At 47.5% G+C, this 19,076-nt stretch overlaps 1 protein-coding gene across 6 annotated transcripts in view; it reads left to right on the top strand.

Annotated features, from left to right (window-relative positions):
* The first annotated feature begins 945 nt into the window (after positions 1-945).
* Positions 946-19,076, top strand: part of LOC106750840 (tyrosine-protein phosphatase 10D) — a 33,555-nt gene continuing 15,424 nt past the window's right edge. For 2 of the 6 annotated variants that reach the window (XM_014631446.1, XM_014631443.1), the window contains exons 1-2: positions 2,570-3,935; positions 4,055-5,838. In XM_014631446.1, coding sequence (XP_014486932.1) covers positions 5,764-5,838 — 75 coding nt within the window. In that variant the 5' untranslated portion in view covers positions 2,570-3,935; positions 4,055-5,763. Of the gene's footprint in view, positions 3,936-4,054; positions 5,839-19,076 lie in introns of all 6 variants that reach the window. The other 4 variants (XM_014631442.1, XM_014631444.1, XM_014631445.1 and 1 more) reach the window with 4 other exon arrangements.

Below are 19,076 nucleotides of genomic sequence, written 5' to 3'. Positions count from 1 at the left end.
TCAACACTTCCACCGCGAGATAAATACTGTCAGCGACTAGTCGAATACTAATGTAAGACGAGTCGTTTCTTCTACGCGTAAGGTATTGGTGAGGAATAGATCTATTCGCGAAAGGTCTTCTGTGCGGTCCAACTTCTCCGACGGTGACGTCATGATAGGCAGAGATCGAGGATGAGAAAAAGGTACCTTAACCTGTCGGTGACGTCAGTTTTCTTAGTCCATGCCATACAGCTCGTAAATATGCATATTTATTCGAGGTTGTGGGCAGTCGAATACATTTAACCAGTTATCGTTGAAAAATGACGAAATCGCTCCATTGATCATCGTATTTATCCTGCCGTTTACTTACCGTCGGTTGCACCAACATGGAACAATGATATCGAATCGGTATCATTCTGCTCCGTTTTCTCACTAATAGAGAAATTATATTACATTTTCATGCAATTATAAATACAACTGTATGCATTATTTCATTTCTTCTATATTTAAGTAACAACAACAAATGTCATGGTAGAAAACGACATTATCTTCTGATGTAATGACAGAAATTGTTCGAGCAACTTTATTCCGCTTATCTGACTCGTGCGATTGAATGTAAAATATGCTGTTACACATCACTATGAGCTGTTTCGCACCTGTAGATTTTATTTAAATACAAACCCATTGGAAATAATTTTTAACTAAAAAGAGCATATAAAGCTTCCCCGCGCACAGACTGATATCGCTTTATTTATAGCCGCAATGATCTATGAATACAATTCCACGTGTTCGCACATGTATGAAAAATGTGTAGAGTTTATTCCTTATAAAATTATACATAATGTATATATATTTACAAGAGATCGTCGACTCGTTCATTGTGTCATCTGTGAATTCACACACACACACACACACACACGCTCTGGATATATAAATAAATTCCCATAGATAAACGCGCTGCATCTCTTTTTGCGAATTCGTCATTTACATTTACCACGCTTTTGTGCCAAACGGAATATCTGCGACACGGTGAAAGTTGCGTGACTCAGATGACGTAAGCTGGATTGTATTTTCGACGTCAAAACCGAATATCTCTTGCCGAGCTATTATTTCGCTACTCATCAAGCTGTCATTGCGCAAAGAGCGCTCATAAATTATTTATACATAAAAAAGAATCAGGACAGTGGAAAGTGCAACGGTTTCTTCATGCGCGATGCATTCACGTTCCTGCCGTATGGTCTGACAAAATTTCCGAAACTAACCGAACACCGACTTCCTCATAACCGTTTCATCGATTTTCGTCGTCCACTTTTTTTGAGAGGGAGGAGGGGGGGGGGGACATTAAACGCGCTTAATTACATGGACTCGGGCGTTCGCGGGTGCGGGCGCCAATTCCACCGGCTACGTTTCTGGCTTCGCGCAAGGGCACCTGCGTAGGTGTGGGAGAGCAACGACTTCTATGAATAAAGGCGGTACATCAACGAGGTTCACTCGTATGTATGCGCGCTCGCGCGCATGTGTCAGGTGGAGGCTCTCGCCTCGGGAACAACACTGTGCGGAGGGCAAAGGCCGGGGGAGCGTACGGTGAAGTGCGGTGAGGTGACGCAGGCGGGTGTAGAAAGAGATGGTGGTAGGTACAGGAAGAAACAGTAGAGGTAGCGGATAGATGTGTAGGCCGCGGTAGTTCACTTGCACGCAGAGGAGACACGCACGCGCGCACGTCACATTCGCACGAACCGACGAGGGTGTTGGTTCGCCGCACTATGGGGGCTTACAGGGAAGGGCGGAATACGACGTTACCCTGGGAAAAAGAAGGCACAAAAGGTGACGATGTCAACATGGCTTTGAAGTCAGGTGCGACGGTACGGAATTTTCGTGATCCTCTCAAGCGCCACGTCTATTTCAGTGTCGTACGCCACCGGCTTGGCTTTACCGGAGACCTTCCCATCCTATCGTTTAACGTGACACGTGGGCGATACGCGATTGAGTAATGGCAGTTATCGATTGCCATTGTCGTATATGCCGGGGCAGATACGGCTTGTGGCTCGATAGGTGTACTTCTCGTAAGACTGCACCGAATCGTCGGAAGAAATGTCTGTCGTTGGGATGTTCTACCTGAAATTATCTAGCGCGCGTGGAGCTATTATCTGCGTCTCCTGGTCACGTGTCTGGTTATGGTTGCACTCGTCCTTAAAAACTCAGGTATATTCGAAAATCTAAAGGGAACAACGGGAAAGGATACCGAGGGAAAATGGTTCAGATTACGGGAATGAAATAAATGGGAAATAAAGAAGTGGATAAAAGCCTCGACGTGACACTCCCTTCCAGAGACGAACTTGATTTTTCTCTCTGGTTACCGAAAAGAGTTTCTCTAAGCGGACCACATCGTCCGTTTGTTTTAACATTCTCGCTTTAACACACTCACATGTTTCGCCGTAGACACGTGTTTAACTTCAGTACGTGCGGCGAATACGGGAAAGAGGTGAATGACTGCCAGTAGGTTACTTCACAGCTGCGGGAGATGTAACAAGATATATCTGTAATAAACACAACGAGTTACTCGCACCAAGATTGCACTACGGAATTTGAAGAGAGAAACGAAAAAAAAGGTGCATTCACGAGTAGCCAAGCCCCATCCGTCATACCGCGCGCAACTTGAACTCTCACCTTCTAACTACGCTACTGTGCACCACACATACAATACCGCCGTGCTTGTCGTGCATCCCAATGTGTACGTGCACGAAGAGCGAGCGGGAGGGAAAGAGAGCCGCAGAAAGAGAAGGACCGATCGACAGTAGGTGGAGAAGTGGAAGCAACGGGTGCGGTAGTGGTGGCGGCGGCTGCGTTGGATGTCTAGCTGAGGCAGGCCAGGTTGGAAGAGCAGAGGAGGCAAAAGCGAGGTGGATTGGAGAAAGAGAGAACGAGCGAGCGAGAGAGAGAGAGAGAGAGAAGAGAAGAGAGAGAGAGGGGGGAAGGAGAGGGAGCCAGAGTTGGAATGGAAAGGCAGTCAGGTTGCTCGACGAGGTGGCAGGAGTGAGGGACGAAGCAGAGAGCGGTTTAGCTGGCTCTGCCTCGGTCGGAGCCACGGAGTGGAGTATCGAGAGAGCAACCGAGGTCCCGTTGGCCCTGGTGGTCGGCTGCCCCGGGTGAGGCGTCATGAAAGCGCGTCAGTCGACCGAGTACACCTCCGGCCGTACGAAAGCAAGCTGAACGCTCCGTTTGCTGTCCGTTTCCCGGCTCTTCCTGTTCGCCGCGCTTGCGTCCGATTTCGGAGCACGACATTGACACGCGGCGGCCGCCGGCGAACCAGGACTTCCTCCTCCCCGGGGGCTTTCACCGGTACCTCAGGGTGACAGAGATGGCAGGCGGATGTCCGGCCGGATCACCGAGCGACCGCAGTGGTGAACGAGATCGCGAGTCCCGGGGATGTTCTTCTCTTTCGTGCTAACGAAGCGTGATCGGTGGGCCGGTGAAGTGATACGAGCAGTGTCCTGGTTTTGGATATAATACCTCGGTAGCCTCGGTTCGCTCTCCGGTAGAAGACTCCTCGCTCCTCGTTCGGCTGTTTAAAGTCGCTCGTTTGCCGTCTCATCGCGGCCTTTCCCTCAGATCTGATCATCTTCATCGATATTTCATGACGTTCCGCGACGCGCGGGTAGAGCCTTTTTCCGACGTCTCGAGGAAAGAAGGTGCACCGCAGGCAGGGTGAGACAATGGCCTCAAAATAATGCTCAGGTGTGTCGTCTTTTGTTGAACCGAGAAGGGCCTTTCTCTCTCTCTCTCTCTCTCTTCGATGATGCACAAGACAGCGCTCTCGCTTCCCATGGCTTTTGTCGTGATCAGTGATTCAGGATAGGCTCGCGTCAGTAACTGTGACAAGCCGTGCGGCAGGTCTTCTCACGTGTGATATTCCGCGCGCCGTGGGGATCACCGGCGACGGAAAGAGGCCTCCTTCGGTAAGTGTCCGTTCGAAAGAGACCGCTGAAGGAATTACGGCCAGCTGCGGGGCCGTAATTCACATGTAATCGCTTCACGTTGCGCGTCACACGTCGCTTGAACTTGTATGTTTTATCAGTGACAACGGATAAAGCGCGGAGATCAAAACAGAGGAGATCCAGCTGGACACGTGCGCACGAGTGCAAGATCGCACGGGAGAAGAATACGGGATACCTTCTCACCGGGATCTTCCCCCTTTCCTTTACGATTTCACCGGCGATTCTGCGACCAGGGGGTGGAAAACGTCGAGCGGCCGATTAAGTGCCGTCGCATTGAGACCCGAGGGAAAAGTATCGCGACAAAAGCGAGGGATACGACTGGATCAAGCTCTGATCGCGGACCGAAATCGCGCGCTTCCAGCTACCTCCGATGTTTGGCTCCATCACCTCATCGTTGTCACATCGGTGCGTCGCTCCCCCGCAATTCGTTATTTCCTCCCGCCACTTTGAAGTGGCCGGGCCGCATGGTTACGGAGGGATGAAACTAATCCGGTACAGGGTATATATTTGATATCGTATCTTGTTTCGCGAACAGGTCCGGCGCGCGACAGGGGAATTAATGCGCGCCGCGGGATAACGCGGATGGAAGGGAAAAAAACGGATACGCAATAGGCGCGCTTCTCATGCTCGGGATTCGCAAACCGGCGAATTGATTCAACGTACGAGCAGTCGCTCCCCTCTCGGGGAGTAGGTTATACGATATATTTACATGACGACGTGTCTGAAAAGTAACGTCAAGGGAAACGAAGCCGTCCGGTGGTCGTCGGTGAGCGAACGAACCGGTACTCTAGTGATTAACATGAAAAAGGGCCGAGCGAGGAACGGCAGCGGTAACGCGCAAGGGACGAGATAAAGGCACGACGGTCTTACGCTGATTATTCTCGCCGCTCGAAATAGTTCTTTACTCGGACATACCGAGCGCGCGTTTTCAAGTATTCTCCACGTCGGCGTCCAGAAGAAGCGCTCGCGAGGTAAAAGTAAGGGAGACACGAGTCGGAAGTCATCCTGGGAGGAAACGGTCAGCTCGAAATCAACGGAAGGAAACATTCCACGTCTCGTTGTACCCCCTGAAGAAAGGGGAGAACGAGCGAGCCCGGGAAAGCCCGCGCAAAATCGCAAAAACGCTTGATCTTCGCGGAAATCGTGCGAAGAGGTGCTCTCCGCGAGAGGAGTGACCGAGGCGATGAGAAAGGATCGACCCACCGTGCTGAATCCGCGAAGTCTTACGTAACTCCGAACACCTGACCAAACGGATGCGGTGGGGACGTCCGGAGATTAAAAGCAGCGGCGCTCGCACGCGTCATTATTTCCGGTATTCGGAATCCGCGATAACACGCACACACACTCGCAGTCTTCGGTCAGTCAGGAGGAGTTCCGACGGCACGCGGTTCGCCGGCTGATATGGCAACCGTCGTTCCTACCACCGTGGTCCCTCGGCTCCTTCGCCATTACCGCCGTCACTACCTCCTCCGACACCGGCGTAGCTGTCAAACGATCGAACAGGTGTTACCTCCGCGAGGTGCCCGGAGTGGGATACGCGATTTCTTGTGATACCAGACGCGCGCCGTGTTAAAAGGGAGTCGTTTCAGTGAGTCGTCGATCAATCGATGTGACACGTACATTCCTCAAGCATTCCTCGATACTTGACTGTGGCCGCCTTGAGGGGTGTCTTCTCGGGGCGAGTGTGGGTGTCGGTTCTGTGAAGTGACGTGCGGAGTGTGCCGGTGAGCCCAGGCGTGGCTGCGCTGCGGAAGGGAGAGACACCGGGACGTTGGATGTGAGACCGAGGATGCCGCGCCGTAAGATGTCCTGTTCGCTGTCCGGATTCGGTGGCATTCCGCTGCTGCTGATTCTATTAGCGAAGGTGAGTGCGATCGCCGGTAATCACATGGATATGGGACGCGCCGATAGAATGTCTTTCTGCACACCTGGGGATGTGGGTGCCGGCTCGAAGGACGCGCGCGCTGCGGTAATATATGCGTACGCATTCGCCAAGTTTTTTTTCACCGTCACCGTCTCCCCCTCCCCACGTACTGATTCTCCGCAGATACTTACCCCCTTTTCCTTCCCTTCGCGCGCGAAGTTAACTTGTTGCCGATCGCATTGTTCACGCACCTGAGGTACTTGTTATTTCTTACGGGAACGGAGAGCGGCCAAACGGTGAGTTCAGTTCGGGGGAGATCCGAGGAGGAATATCCCCTTGAGCGTCGAGTGTGAGCTGGTACGTCTCTCTCGAGACGATCACGTGTGCATTGGTACCTACGTGCAGATTTGCGCAACACACACGGATTCACGGGTCACGCTCGGAACGTTCTCGAATAAAATAGTCGTCACGATCGAAATAGTCGACGGGATGGCTTTTAAATTGAAGAAAATAATCACGCATCGAGCATGATCACGTACGTCCCACTGTAGATACGACGTTGTGATCGTAGATATGATCGACATGACCTTTTTTGGTAGGGCTACGGGTGAACGTGAGCGTGAAGATTCACATCGGACTGTGAAATATACACGTGTCCATTGGATTTCCTTTCGAACGATGGGATTGCGCGTCCCCCGGCGCGCCAGGCGGCGGGATTAGACGGAAAAGTCTCGATAGTCTGAGGAAGAAACCATCCGGCTTCTGTGACAGCTAGTCAGATTCAGAGGCCGAGTGGTGGTCAACCGATCGGTGAAGGGGAACGCGACCGACATCCAGTCTTCTTTGCTCGGTCGATTCGTGTCTGGATATTGCGAAACTCGCCTGACTTTCTCAACTGTCGAGTGCGAATACGTTGCCTCGAATACCGATGTCCGCTGGCTCCTGCGTCTGCCAATACGGCGAATATCCAGTTGGATTAATGCTATTCAACCTGTGCCATTTATCACGTCCGGTTATCCTTCCACGCGAATCTCGAGTTCATCTTTCAGCGGACGAATCGATGTCGACGGTCCATTTACGCGAGGTCAGACGTAAATTAAAGAAACGAGGATACCCGCAACCCGTTTGTATGAACAAAGTGAAATAACGGTAACTTAACTTCGGCATTACTTCGGCTGCTTCTCGATACCTTCTCGCGGGAAGAAGTCAGACTCGGTCGGGGCAGCAACGCGAGCAAATTAAAGGGGCTTAGTCGCAATTGCGCGCCGATTGCGGGGTAATCGAAAAGATTAGTTCTCGAAATTGTCCGCCGATGGTTAGACCGCGGAGATTTCCAAGATTGCAAGATTTCCCGTTTCCACCCGGTCTCTCTTTCCTCTTCTGCGTAATTTGAATATTTAACACACCGCGAACTGCGGGAAATTACACGGACGTGATTACGCAAACGAATTTCTTATTATCTTCTGTCTGGACAAAGGCGTGCGATTTTCTTGTTGAGCGTCAATTGCACACGGTGGCACGTATTGCGAGAACGTTATTTTGCAAAACGAAGCGGGTCGAAATGAGAGCGATTTCCTGAACCGAGCGGAAATATTGAATCTCAGTAGTCTCCGGCTCGATTCCGAGTCGCTTCCGAACAAACAACGGCTGAGGGAACACCTTCCGGCGGATGGGATATCCTGTATCCCTGTGTGATCAAGTCATCGGGAGAAGATATCTCGCAAATTCTTAGTAAATATACTTTTATTTCGAACGGGGGCACCTTCGAGATGGAACGATAGCATCCTGCAGCCATACGGACGTTTAGAGGGAGGCCGAAGAAAGAGAGCCGGTTGGATTACGGTTTATCGACCAAAGGAAAGTTTGGTTGGCGAAAGTAAGTCGTTTTGTATCCAACGAAGCTCGTAATGAACGAAATGGACTGTCCGGAGGTTTCATGCTCGAAAGAAAGCCAACGCCCACTTCAACGACCGTTATACGACGCTATTCTATACACGTGAAATCGATTTAACGTCAGTTTCTTTGTCGCGCTTTGTCCGCCTCAAAGGAAATCGAAACCGGCCACAGCGATCCGGCGACGCGTTAAACGCGCGAACGCCAACGCGTACGCTTCCACTTCTTTTTGCGGCTCTTCTTAATAACGTAAGAATACTACCGACATAAAACGCGCGCTCCGTGACAGAAGTGAGCGTAAGTTAATAATCGGCGGTGACCGGATTCCTCCGGTTGGATAATGAGAAACGCGATTTTCGCATAACGCACCTCGATTTTCCTCCCTTTCGCGCGCTTCCAGGAAGAGAGCGCGTGCCCGCGACGGAACCATGACATTATTGGCCCAGAATTCGAGGCTCATGACCGCGCTATATTAAGCTCTTACTACGGAGTCACTATTCGCCGAATGCCTCGCAAATAGCCGACGTCGTCACTTTAAAGTCGGCCGTTACGTTACACGTGCGATAAGTTATGTTGACACGCGAGTATTCCGTCGGCCGAGTAAAAATTGCCAGCGACGCTTTCTGTTTAATCGCTGTCCCGTCTCGTCAACGGTAAAGTAACTAATGAATATTTCCCACCGAGAAGTCATTGATGAGTTGCCTTATTTGAATATCACAAGGAACACGTGTGTTTTGTGCGGGAACTATAGACTAACGATGCCTACATCCGGGTACTCGAGTACTACTCGGAGTCCCGGATACCCGAGTCCTTCAGGCATTATGATTAATGCCGAGTGGCTTGATTAATGTATACAGCGAAAAATATCGTGTTAAAATCGGTCAATTGAAATTCTTGTGTTAATTTCACATTCAAAATGAATGTGTTAATTTAACATATATTTATGCCCTTTTTAGTATACTCTCCGTGTTAAAGTAACAAAAGTTTCAGTGGGTCGTTCTTAACATACAACTTTTCATTCTGTAGTTAATGTCTCAGAAAAATGAAAAACGCCTGATGGTAAGTTATCTATTTGTCCGTTATTTTATAAAGAAGTGAATATATGCTCATACGAACTTTTCCTTATAAAATGATCTCGAAAGTCAGCTCCTAAAATATCGGACGATTCTTAAGAAGCACCTTGTAATGTTGTTTATTCCCTGCGACAGTAAAATTTGCCGTTTCTCTAGATTATTCTCCTCTGTGCTGAGGCGGACGGTTATTTCCGGCTAGTATCCGAATAATATGCGCGAATTTGAGAAATAACTCAGCACCTAAGTGTCTTAATGCAGAAGCCAGCCAATTTATACTAACAGCACTATATTTCACACGTACCACCAATGATATGCAATTATCGGACGTAAAAACGTTATCGTTTAATATCTGCCCAGCGAATCATCCATTCAAATAACAGTTCGCGCATTATCGAACGGACGAAGAAACATCGTTAACAATGCAATGTTTCCCCGTGCGATCCCGAGCGCATATCGAAACCTCGCCTACTTTGCATTCTATAAATATTGACTGGGAGCGCCGATTGGCGGTGCCGAGTGGCGATTCGTGCATATCCAAAATCAATATTGGAGCGATTCCGGTGGCGTTGCTCGAATTGGGCCAGGAATAGCAAGATTAATATTTCCTTTATCCGTTCTGGGTGCGGCTCACCGGAAATGGCGTCTAGCAAGGGCAAGAGCGGGGCCGCACGTGGTGCGCTGCCGAGTGTCAAACGACTCCGGTGAGCCGTTCATCCGAACGACGCGCGCGCGGGTATATCCTGGACCAGCCTGGGAAGATACGGCTGCGTGCCGTGACGAAAATAGAGCAGACGGGAGAAATAAATCACCGTCCGTCCGTCTGTCTCGGAGCTCTCCGTGAGCTTTGATCGCGCGTCGAGCGGTTGCGATTTCGAACATCTGCGGTTTCATTCGGCCGCTTTAACAGGCTCATTGACTCATTTTCCCACGCGATCTCGGCTAATAAAGTGAGAGTCCGGGATAATGGGCGATAAGACGTGGCGTGGCGATCCGCCATGTGCGATTCGCGCCGGCACTATCGGCGTTAAAGAGACGAGCCGCACTCAGGGAAAAGAATACGGTAAATAAAGTAAAAAAAGTGCATAGTTGTGCACAACTATGTATTTATGAAGGTGATAACGATATACGAGTTTTGCATGTGAGATCGATGCATAGTTCGGCTAAATGATTTTACAGCCATCGCGGGTAAGTTAAAGTCCGAATGGTACGGCATAGGCGTGAACTATATAATTCTCTCCGAGGACCGTAATTATTGTAGCCGCGTTCAGATTTCCATACTAAATTCGTATAACTGTCATTTATGTTGCTATATTTTTCTCTAAGTGTAGCATGGTGGCTTTTTTATGCAACTCCATGCACTCGACGCATCCGCGCGCACAAGCTTGCCATTTCGCTTTCACTTTCTCTCTCTCTCTCGCTCTTTCTCGCTCTTTCTCCGCGTCATTATGTACGTGCGCCATACGTTCAAGTGCATTTGAATACACTGTGCACATACTACGCTTGAAAAAAGGAAGAGAATCACACGATCAACGTCATTCTACCATCTGCAGTGTCTTTTTGCACGCGCGGACGCGCTTGAGGATCGCGACGGCGGTTTAGCCTGGTCGTATTTACCCAGAATCGTGTCTTAATTAAAGCGAGTCGTCTCTCTTATTCTGTTTCTTCTTACGCCGATTAATCCCGTGCGCGCCGATGTCTAGTAAATGCGGGTTATACGTGGAATCCTCGGTCTTAGCTCACCTTCCTGCGAAGATAAATGATGCTTACACGATACGCAAGTTAATTTCCTATGGCGGGATCCATTATGGGCCGTGTTTGAATTGCATATCCCACATTATACAGGAAAAGTAATAATTACATAACTGTACAGGCAAGTGTATGCGTGTGTGTGTTTTCCTTTTATAATATAAACAATATTCGATTGTCTAAGTTTTACGTTCAAGTGGTAGCGATTAAAATAAAATAGAACTTTTTCTTTTCTAAACAGTATCGTTAATAACAACCAAAAGTAATACTCTCAGAAGTAGGATGCGATCTCGTTAAAGAAAGATACGTTTGTTTCATAGCTCTTTGTTTAGTAGCGCTACCATTGAAATGCTAAACGCCGAACTCTGCTGAGCTCTGCGCGTTTTCTCGCCTCGGGAATCGCATAATTGCGCGAACGATGACGCAAGCCTAAATTGCGCAAAGCCAAAAGCTGCGCGGTAACGCATTCTATCACGGACAGTTGGGAAAATAGCGGGGCACGTCTCACCTTCAAATAAGCTGAAAATTCGCCAAGAACACGCCTTCAACTTGACAAAGAAGAAGATTACGAGATTTTTATAATTCACTTCTTTTGTACGATTCATTCTCGCGGTCTGTCGGACGTGCGGTCTCGGCTTGTGCAAGTGAAACAGCCTTTGGTGAAGCACAGCCGATCTATCGGACAACGACAACATGGGGAAATTCACAGGGAAACTCCGGATAGAAAAATCAATATGGAGGCATTTCGGCAAGTTACTTGAGCTATCATCTTCAACATTTATATCTAGAGGGTTACGCAATCATCAAGCAGGCAGCGCGCAGGTAACGCTATTTCATGGTGATTCACTGACTGTGCAAAGACTCGAATATCTCGAATTATACAGTTCCGAGAGGCGGCGGGTATCCGGTAAACAGGAAACGAGATCATTAAGCGCATGTAGATATTTCGTACCTTCAGAACTCATGTTACGGCGGATTCAATGTATCGTCAGGTGCGCGTATCGAATTGCGATCGAGCGAAGAGAAGAAATATTTGATCAATATGAAGACGACGAGACAAATTTAAAGGATAAACTGTAATTACTTCGTTATGCAAGCAATTGATTCGACGAGGCCACAAAGGCCACTTTCCGCGGATGCAATTGTCGCTCTGCATAAATTACCTTCCGCAGTGTTGGTTGGTTGTAGCTGACGTTTTTTCTGCGAAACTATTAGTACACGCAGATAATCTTCAGGCAGATAGCGGATTCTTCCTCGTCGGAGCGAAACCGGTGATTACTGCCATCAAAGCCCGGACAATAAAGTTTCCGTCTGTCAATAATTACCACAAACGGCTCGCCTTTTCATTATTTATGATTCTGTCGTTGATGGGGACTTCGAAAAATCGGAGGAGAACGCGATTGTCCTTGGTAGAGCGTTGCGATAGCGCTTACGTACGTCTGTGAGTGTAACGCGATTAGCATGCCATTCGCTTGACGTATCGATTGCTTATTTTCAATCAACAATTGCAAACACACACGCCCGACAGTTTCTACCCGACAGGTGCAATCGCGAATGTTGGCGAATTTTACAGCACGGTGACACGAACGTGAGCATACGCGTACCCACGTATACACACACACACACACACACACACACACACATATATATATATATGTATATATATCTTCATCGTCTATTGAATTTTGAAACGAGAAGAAAAAATAATCAACACATATCGAGTATACGTGGCAATTAATAAAATACAAGGACATATCTTGCAGCTGTTTCTCAATTCCTCGTTCCAATGTGCAGCATATTTTCACAATCGGTCTCATCCTTCAGTCGTTCTCGCAAAAATATCAAAACGGTCGTCAGCAATTAACGGAGTGCTGCGAACGAACCCGATATGGCACGGCGCGTTTATCGTGCCGCTCAATGGAAAAATTAGCCGAACGTGTCGTTCATAAAATACGTTTATTAGCACATGAATGACGTATCGCCCGCGCTGGAAAATATTAACTCTCGCCCCCTCTTCTTCAGTTTCCCGATGGCCACACATCTCCCGCTGCACAATTATCGGAGAACGCCTGGCATTATCGTCGTGTCACGAAACGCTGGGACGTTACACATTTGGTGAAAAAAGAAAAAAAAAAAGAGAAGGAGGAAAACGCTCGTGACATTGTCATTCCGTTGGATTGAGTAGCGCTGAAAACGGATTACCGAGCGATAACGCGATCGTAAGCAATGTTATCGCTGCTGTGTCGTTACCGAACGTCTCGTTAGATTAACGATTATTCACCGACGTCGCGTCGAATGGCCGAGTTTTAAATACCGAGAATTGATTTGCAGCTGAAACAGAACGCCGCGAACGACGCGTATATAACGAGAACACAGAAAGCATTTCCGAAGAGAGGCTTGAAACACACACACGATCGAGCATTTCTCCGGCTGACTCCCAGTCGTCTCGTCACGTTGGGAAACACGTTAACCGGCGAATAAGAGATTTTAACGCGCTCGTATTGCGACAGAAGAGATTTCTACTTAACAGTCTCGCCGTGTCTGTCCGTCAACAGCGAATGGTCTTCGACGACACGACACGGCGGTGGAAATCGGTGGCAAATTAACAATTCGGAATAGTGCTGCCGGTATTAATCCGGATATTTCGATACCTTTGATAATATCTGCGAGTTTGGGTATTCGAGTCTTCCGGGATTACCCGAATATTTGAGTATACACCGTTGACATATAATATTGAGCGGAGGATGGAATCGAATGTGAAATATTCTGAATTCAAGTAATCGAATGTGAAATATTCTGAATTCAAGTAAGTTAAATACTTCAATCAAAAATATTAAATTAAAACACTGAAACTAATATAACATATTCTAACCAAATATATATGTCTAATAAGAACGTGGCCGGATAAATTTCTGTTTTGAAAAGCGTTACATCGGAAACTTTCAAACGAGCAGGTAGAAGGATTTTTCTTCTACGACGCACTATACAGAAGGTCTCGGTCATTGTATGATTTTCGTTTGAGGATGATGTATTTAACGAGGAGTGCCGCATACATCAAAAGATTCGTTTCCCTTTGTTCGTATTCGAAGGGACTAAAAATGTCGCGGAAAACGGCTGAAAAATACATAAAAAAGTCAAAAGCGTTTATGAGCACGTGGATAAAGCGGTATGAAATAACAAACACCGTTGATTATTTGCCAGACCGCGGTGAGACACGTAAAACATCGAAGAAAGAGGATAAACAAATTATAGAGTAGTTTTCTACAATCCTCCATTATCGCTGCGTCAGAGACAAATTGAAATAATTATGAAATAAGATATTATTTTATCATTTGAGAATCCGAAACAGTAGACTGGCCATCACAGTTATCAGATTAAATTCTATTGAAAATGTCTGAGGATTAATGAAAATGAAGCTACGTGGGAAAAAAAGTGTACAACGGTGAACAACTATTTCTACATATTCGTTTCATATATAATTGCTTTTTTTCGTAGAATATGAATATTTTTCTTTGTACATGCTATGTCCAACACTGTATGTTAATAGTACATTCATGGATACTACCCGGATACTTGAATATTCATATTCACAGATATTACTTTGACAACTAGAAAATAGTAACGAATAAATAGTTACGAGTCCGTAATACATTCGTTTCTTATTTGTTATCGTTGGAAAAACCGATAATCCGTAACGTTTGAAATTAACCTTATATTCAGTTATCCGGGACATCCGGGTAATACCCGGGTAATTCCGAAAGATTGGGATACTCGGATGGAGAAAGCAAGAGAGAGAGAGAGAGAGAGAGAAAGAGAGTCGAAATTGATAGAACTAGTTTCCAGTCGCAATTATCACCTCATCGCGATTATCCCTTTAATACCCAAGAGGTCTTTTACACAAAAACTTTCCAGGTGCTATTTTCCTTACAGAACTACTGAAAAATCTAGAGGAAAAAATCATTCAAAAAAATATTTTTCTACGTGGGACCCAGAAACCCACTATCGCAATTCTAATGATTGTTGAGCATATAGTGAGTCATATATACATACAATATTCGACCGTCACGATTAATTTAATGTTGAAAATTAAGGGTTATCACACAACGAGCGCATTATGCTCACCTTGACAGATCCTGCATATTCGCCTTCGAGTGGTCCACTGTGCTTCATCACCTACCTGTCTTGGCTAATTAGCACATAAATAGCACTAAATTTTTTATTTAGTGTGAACTCGATTTGAGATGGTGGGAAGTCTAGCTTAATAGGGGGTCCTGTCTTCGATATTGTGAAATAATGATCACGCGCAATGAGCGACGCGACGTGTTACATGCTGTAAAAGTGACGTAATTAGTCATCAGAGATAGAGAGAGAGAGAGAGGGGGGGAAAGAGACAGACGATCAGGCTGGAGCATTAATGCGAGGTTCGTTGTAAGTTAACAGCGTCCCGCGTTCGTGTACTGGCGCAAGAAACACCGTGCTTCGCGGAGAATACGTATGTGGGTCGATTCGTGGCGAATCGAATGTAGGCGCGCGCAATCCGTGGCTTCGTCGGCCGCCACCGAGCGGGTACAATGAGGTATCGGTGGCGCGTTTGAAAACACGACGACGACGGTGGCTGCCGCCCAGCGAACTACACTGCAGTGTACGCCTAGTTACGAATGTGTAATTTCGTCTCGGTAAATGACGGTCGATAGCACCGCGAGGGCGCGCTCGTCACGCGAGTCGTGCGTGACATCGGCGCGCCGCGGCGATTATTATCCGTGCGCGCGACGTGTATTTCGTTATTACTGCCGATTTATCTCGCCGTTTATTATTTAGTTTCCCGGCTGTTAGCAAATTAAAGGACTCCGGCTTAATTAATCATGCGGCATTAATCAGCCGCGAGGGCCACGCGAGAGCTTCTGCTTCCAATCGCGTTTCTCTGAATAATTAACTCGATGAATAACGCTCGCCGGACTTGCTGCATTGCGGACACGCGCGCGCGCGTATTAATCGGGCGCGTTTAGGGCGTGATTAATATTGGCCGCGTCACACTTAGGCGCAGACGTGTAACGGAAAGCGGGGAAGGAGATGTTACGCCGTGAAACAGATAAATTACAAGCGGGAGCATATCGAGTGGCGATAAAAAAGGGGGGAAGGGGGGGGAGCCTCCGTGCACGAATCGAACAAGGTCGTGCAACAGGTTCTGCAAGGGGTAAAGATGGTAAAGCACGCGAGCTACTTAGAATCTCCCGGGTGCACGTTCGAAATGAGCGCCTCGTTTCCGTTCGAAGTTCCACCGAGGAGAGATTATCTCGGTTTTCACGAAGAAATCTTATCCCGCTCGCTAAATATCGCTTATTACCCGTGGCTGGTGTGCACATATTAGAGAGCCATGTAATAATTTCAAGAAGATTAATCGAAGCGCGCTCTTAATGACGTTTCTAGTTACCTGAAGATAACGAAACTCCGCCAACTGGAAGAGAAACTAATCGACAGTCTGCCGCTCGGAATACCCGCTGCGTCGCTGCCGCTTACGGGTTTGGATGGTGACCTCTCCTCCGCTCGTTTTTAAGCCACCCTAAGGCCACTCCCGTGACGTCTATTTTGTTCTCGGCATTGTTTGCGCACGGGCGGGTCCGGAATTCTTTTCCGAGACACGTCCACCTTCCTGGCATTCTACGCACGACTACGGTCTCGCCTATTTACAGATTCGGGACTCGTGCGTGAACCAGAATGCATATTTGTTCCTTTGGTCCTGCCTACGGAGCTCATCGAGACAAAGAGAATATTGAATTCTCGTTGCTAGCCGGCGATCAACTTGTACTGTTATTCGCTAGAAAAATGTATCTCGACTGATTTATAGTAAATCAAAATGCGAGGCCGGAATCAAACAGTGGCAGGTGGAGTTTCTAACGACCTCCTTTTTGTATCCACAGCGCTGTCCGCTGGAGGGAGACTCTTAAGTGAAAAGTAATGGCGATATATCGAGATAAAAATGTTGCACGATATTGAATGATACGAACGTAATAGAGGATGCAGCCTCCACACCACCAATTTCTATATCGACGTAATGCACCGGAAGAGGGATAAGCGTGATTCATTGTACTCGGGGGTACTTATTTTATTAAAATCGTGAGCGACTGCCTCGCTTGTGATCAATGATATGGTTGTCACGCGTCATATAATCATGGGATTTCCGAAATAGTATCAGTATTTTCTAAATAATGCTATCCGCATCCGGATATTCGAACACTCGGATATTAACCAGACACCGGATCTTTCCGATATTTTTAGGATATCCGGGTGTTAGGTTATTTCGAGCAACACCCGTGTACCCGGGTCGAAATTTTGGTCTTAAACTTTTAACCGTACAACACAGTAGGAGCTAAGATAGCAAAATACGTTCAGTTTCAGTTCTAATAATATAAATTATTCGGGTCTGATAATGTATCTGAAATTTTCGTTTTTCCTGTTTTAGCGTCAAAACAAATTGTTCAAGATGGCATGAAAATTAAATCTGTAGAATTGAAGGTCCCCAAGAGAAATTACTAAGGATTTTAGTATCGTCAAAGAGTAAGTTTTAATTAGTCCGTAGGTGCTCTCTAAGTAGACGCGAACTCCTTAAGAGGATCCTGAAGCCGTTCTATTTATTAGTACTATACTGGTTGCGCAGAATTAAAAATCCTTTCACACAATTACGATACAGGCGTTAACGTAGGCGAGGACGGTTGGCTTTATTCGAGACACGGAAAATAGTTAACAAATTGTAAAACTTTTTTCTAATTCTGTGGGATTTCTAATTCTGTGCAGCGAGTGACGAGTATAGCACTAACATATTTGCAATGAAACGGGACCTCAGGATACACTTAAGAGCGTGAAAGTAGCATGAAAATTTGGACTCGGATATCCGGGTAGTATCTGCGGGTTTGAGTATCGGACAGATACCCAGATACTTGGATGCAACGACTACCTGTAAAACTGTACCGGCTGCGAAAAACGGATCTCTTCCTTGATTATCCCAGTGTCGGTCACACGACACACGGGAGAATCAATGATACGTTCTACGACCGGGAGGATTGTTCTGGATCAATCTCGCGTTCTCGAGACGTGCAAGTTTCTATATCTACGGGACGCGTACGAGCTGTCCGTAGCGCGGTTAAAAAAGACCCGGAGAGAGTGAAACTCGTTTAATGCTCTAATAACAGGATACCAATGCGGATCACAGAAAGGGTGACGGACGTGGCGCGTCACGAAGTGTCATGGACGTATCACTAACGGAGTGTCACGGACACATCGCTTCCACCTCTCTACCTACTTCCACACGCATTGAACGCGGACGAAACCGCCTGAGGTCGGAAGCACGCGAAGCGCGGTCAACCGGAAGTGAGGCGCGGTCGTCCCCGAACGTGCGCTCCGCCGCTACGCGTACTTCATGCATGCTCGACAGACGCTGTTTCCGATCACCGAGATCGCTATCGGGATCGATGAGTCGGCGGAATATTTTTCCTTCTGGCGACGACTTAACTACTCGAACCTCGTGCGAACGCAGCCGACCCGCCTCGTTTCAGGATTTTATTACACACGGCGAGCCGCGCCGTGCGTCACAAGATCGCGTGATGGCGGCTTGAGTTACATCTGTGAATAATTTTTTTCCCCTTGAATGACGCAGATCTCCGGGAACTTTGTCGGCTCGTATCCGCTTGTTGCTCGCACGGCTCCCAAACCAACCGGTTTAATTCTAATAATGTAAGTTTTACTCCTACCTATGAACCGGATGTTGTCTGAAATCTCCGTTTCCGCCGTTTTCGCCTCAAAATAGCGTTGTCAGCGTTGTAGCGTGAAAATTCAATCTGTAGAATTAAAGACGCGAAAGAGAAGTTAATAAACGGTCAATATCGTCAAACCTAGTTTTTTCTTAGTTCTATAGGCCATCTGAACAAAGGCGAAGTATCCTCAAGAGCGTTAGAATAACATCCAAATTTCGACGATCGGGAAGTGGCGATTAAACATTAAACGGGGCTCTCAACGCGGCCCGCGGCGGACTTGAGATCGTAGCGAAAATCGTAGAAAGTAACTTCGCCGGGAGAGAGAAGAAAAAAAACGCACGAGCTTATCTTCTTATTAAATCTTCTCGGGCGGAATCTCTTCCGATCACTCCGCAGCATTCCGCGCCGTTTTTGCAGACGAATCACCGTGTTGTCGAGCAGCTGCGCTTAATCGCCGACAGTGCGCGCGGCGAATAATTCCAACCGCGGCGCGGCTTGAATTCGTTCCCTCTTCCCAGCCTCCCTTCGTCGGGCAAATGAAATTCTCGCATGCCTCACACCAGCCTCGCATTTTCCGATTCTCTCGCCGGCGAACCCACCGGCGAGCTATTCAGCCCTTCTTTGTACAATTAGGAGTTCCTGTCGTCGTCCACGCGGCGGCGGCCACCGGGAGATAGGCAGTCCGTGGGTGGTGGGATCGAGAGAGGCGAAAGGGAGGGGTGGGAAAAGGGACGTCGCGAAGGAACGGAGGGAGATAGAACAGGGATCAATATGCACT

This window comes from Dinoponera quadriceps, unplaced genomic scaffold, assembly GCF_001313825.1.
Source record: "Dinoponera quadriceps isolate SergipeBrazil2010 unplaced genomic scaffold, ASM131382v1 scaffold6593, whole genome shotgun sequence".
Taxonomy (NCBI): domain Eukaryota; kingdom Metazoa; phylum Arthropoda; class Insecta; order Hymenoptera; family Formicidae; genus Dinoponera; species Dinoponera quadriceps.
The sequence above is the reverse complement of the archived record's forward strand: the minus strand, read 5'-3'. Positions and strand labels throughout refer to the sequence as shown.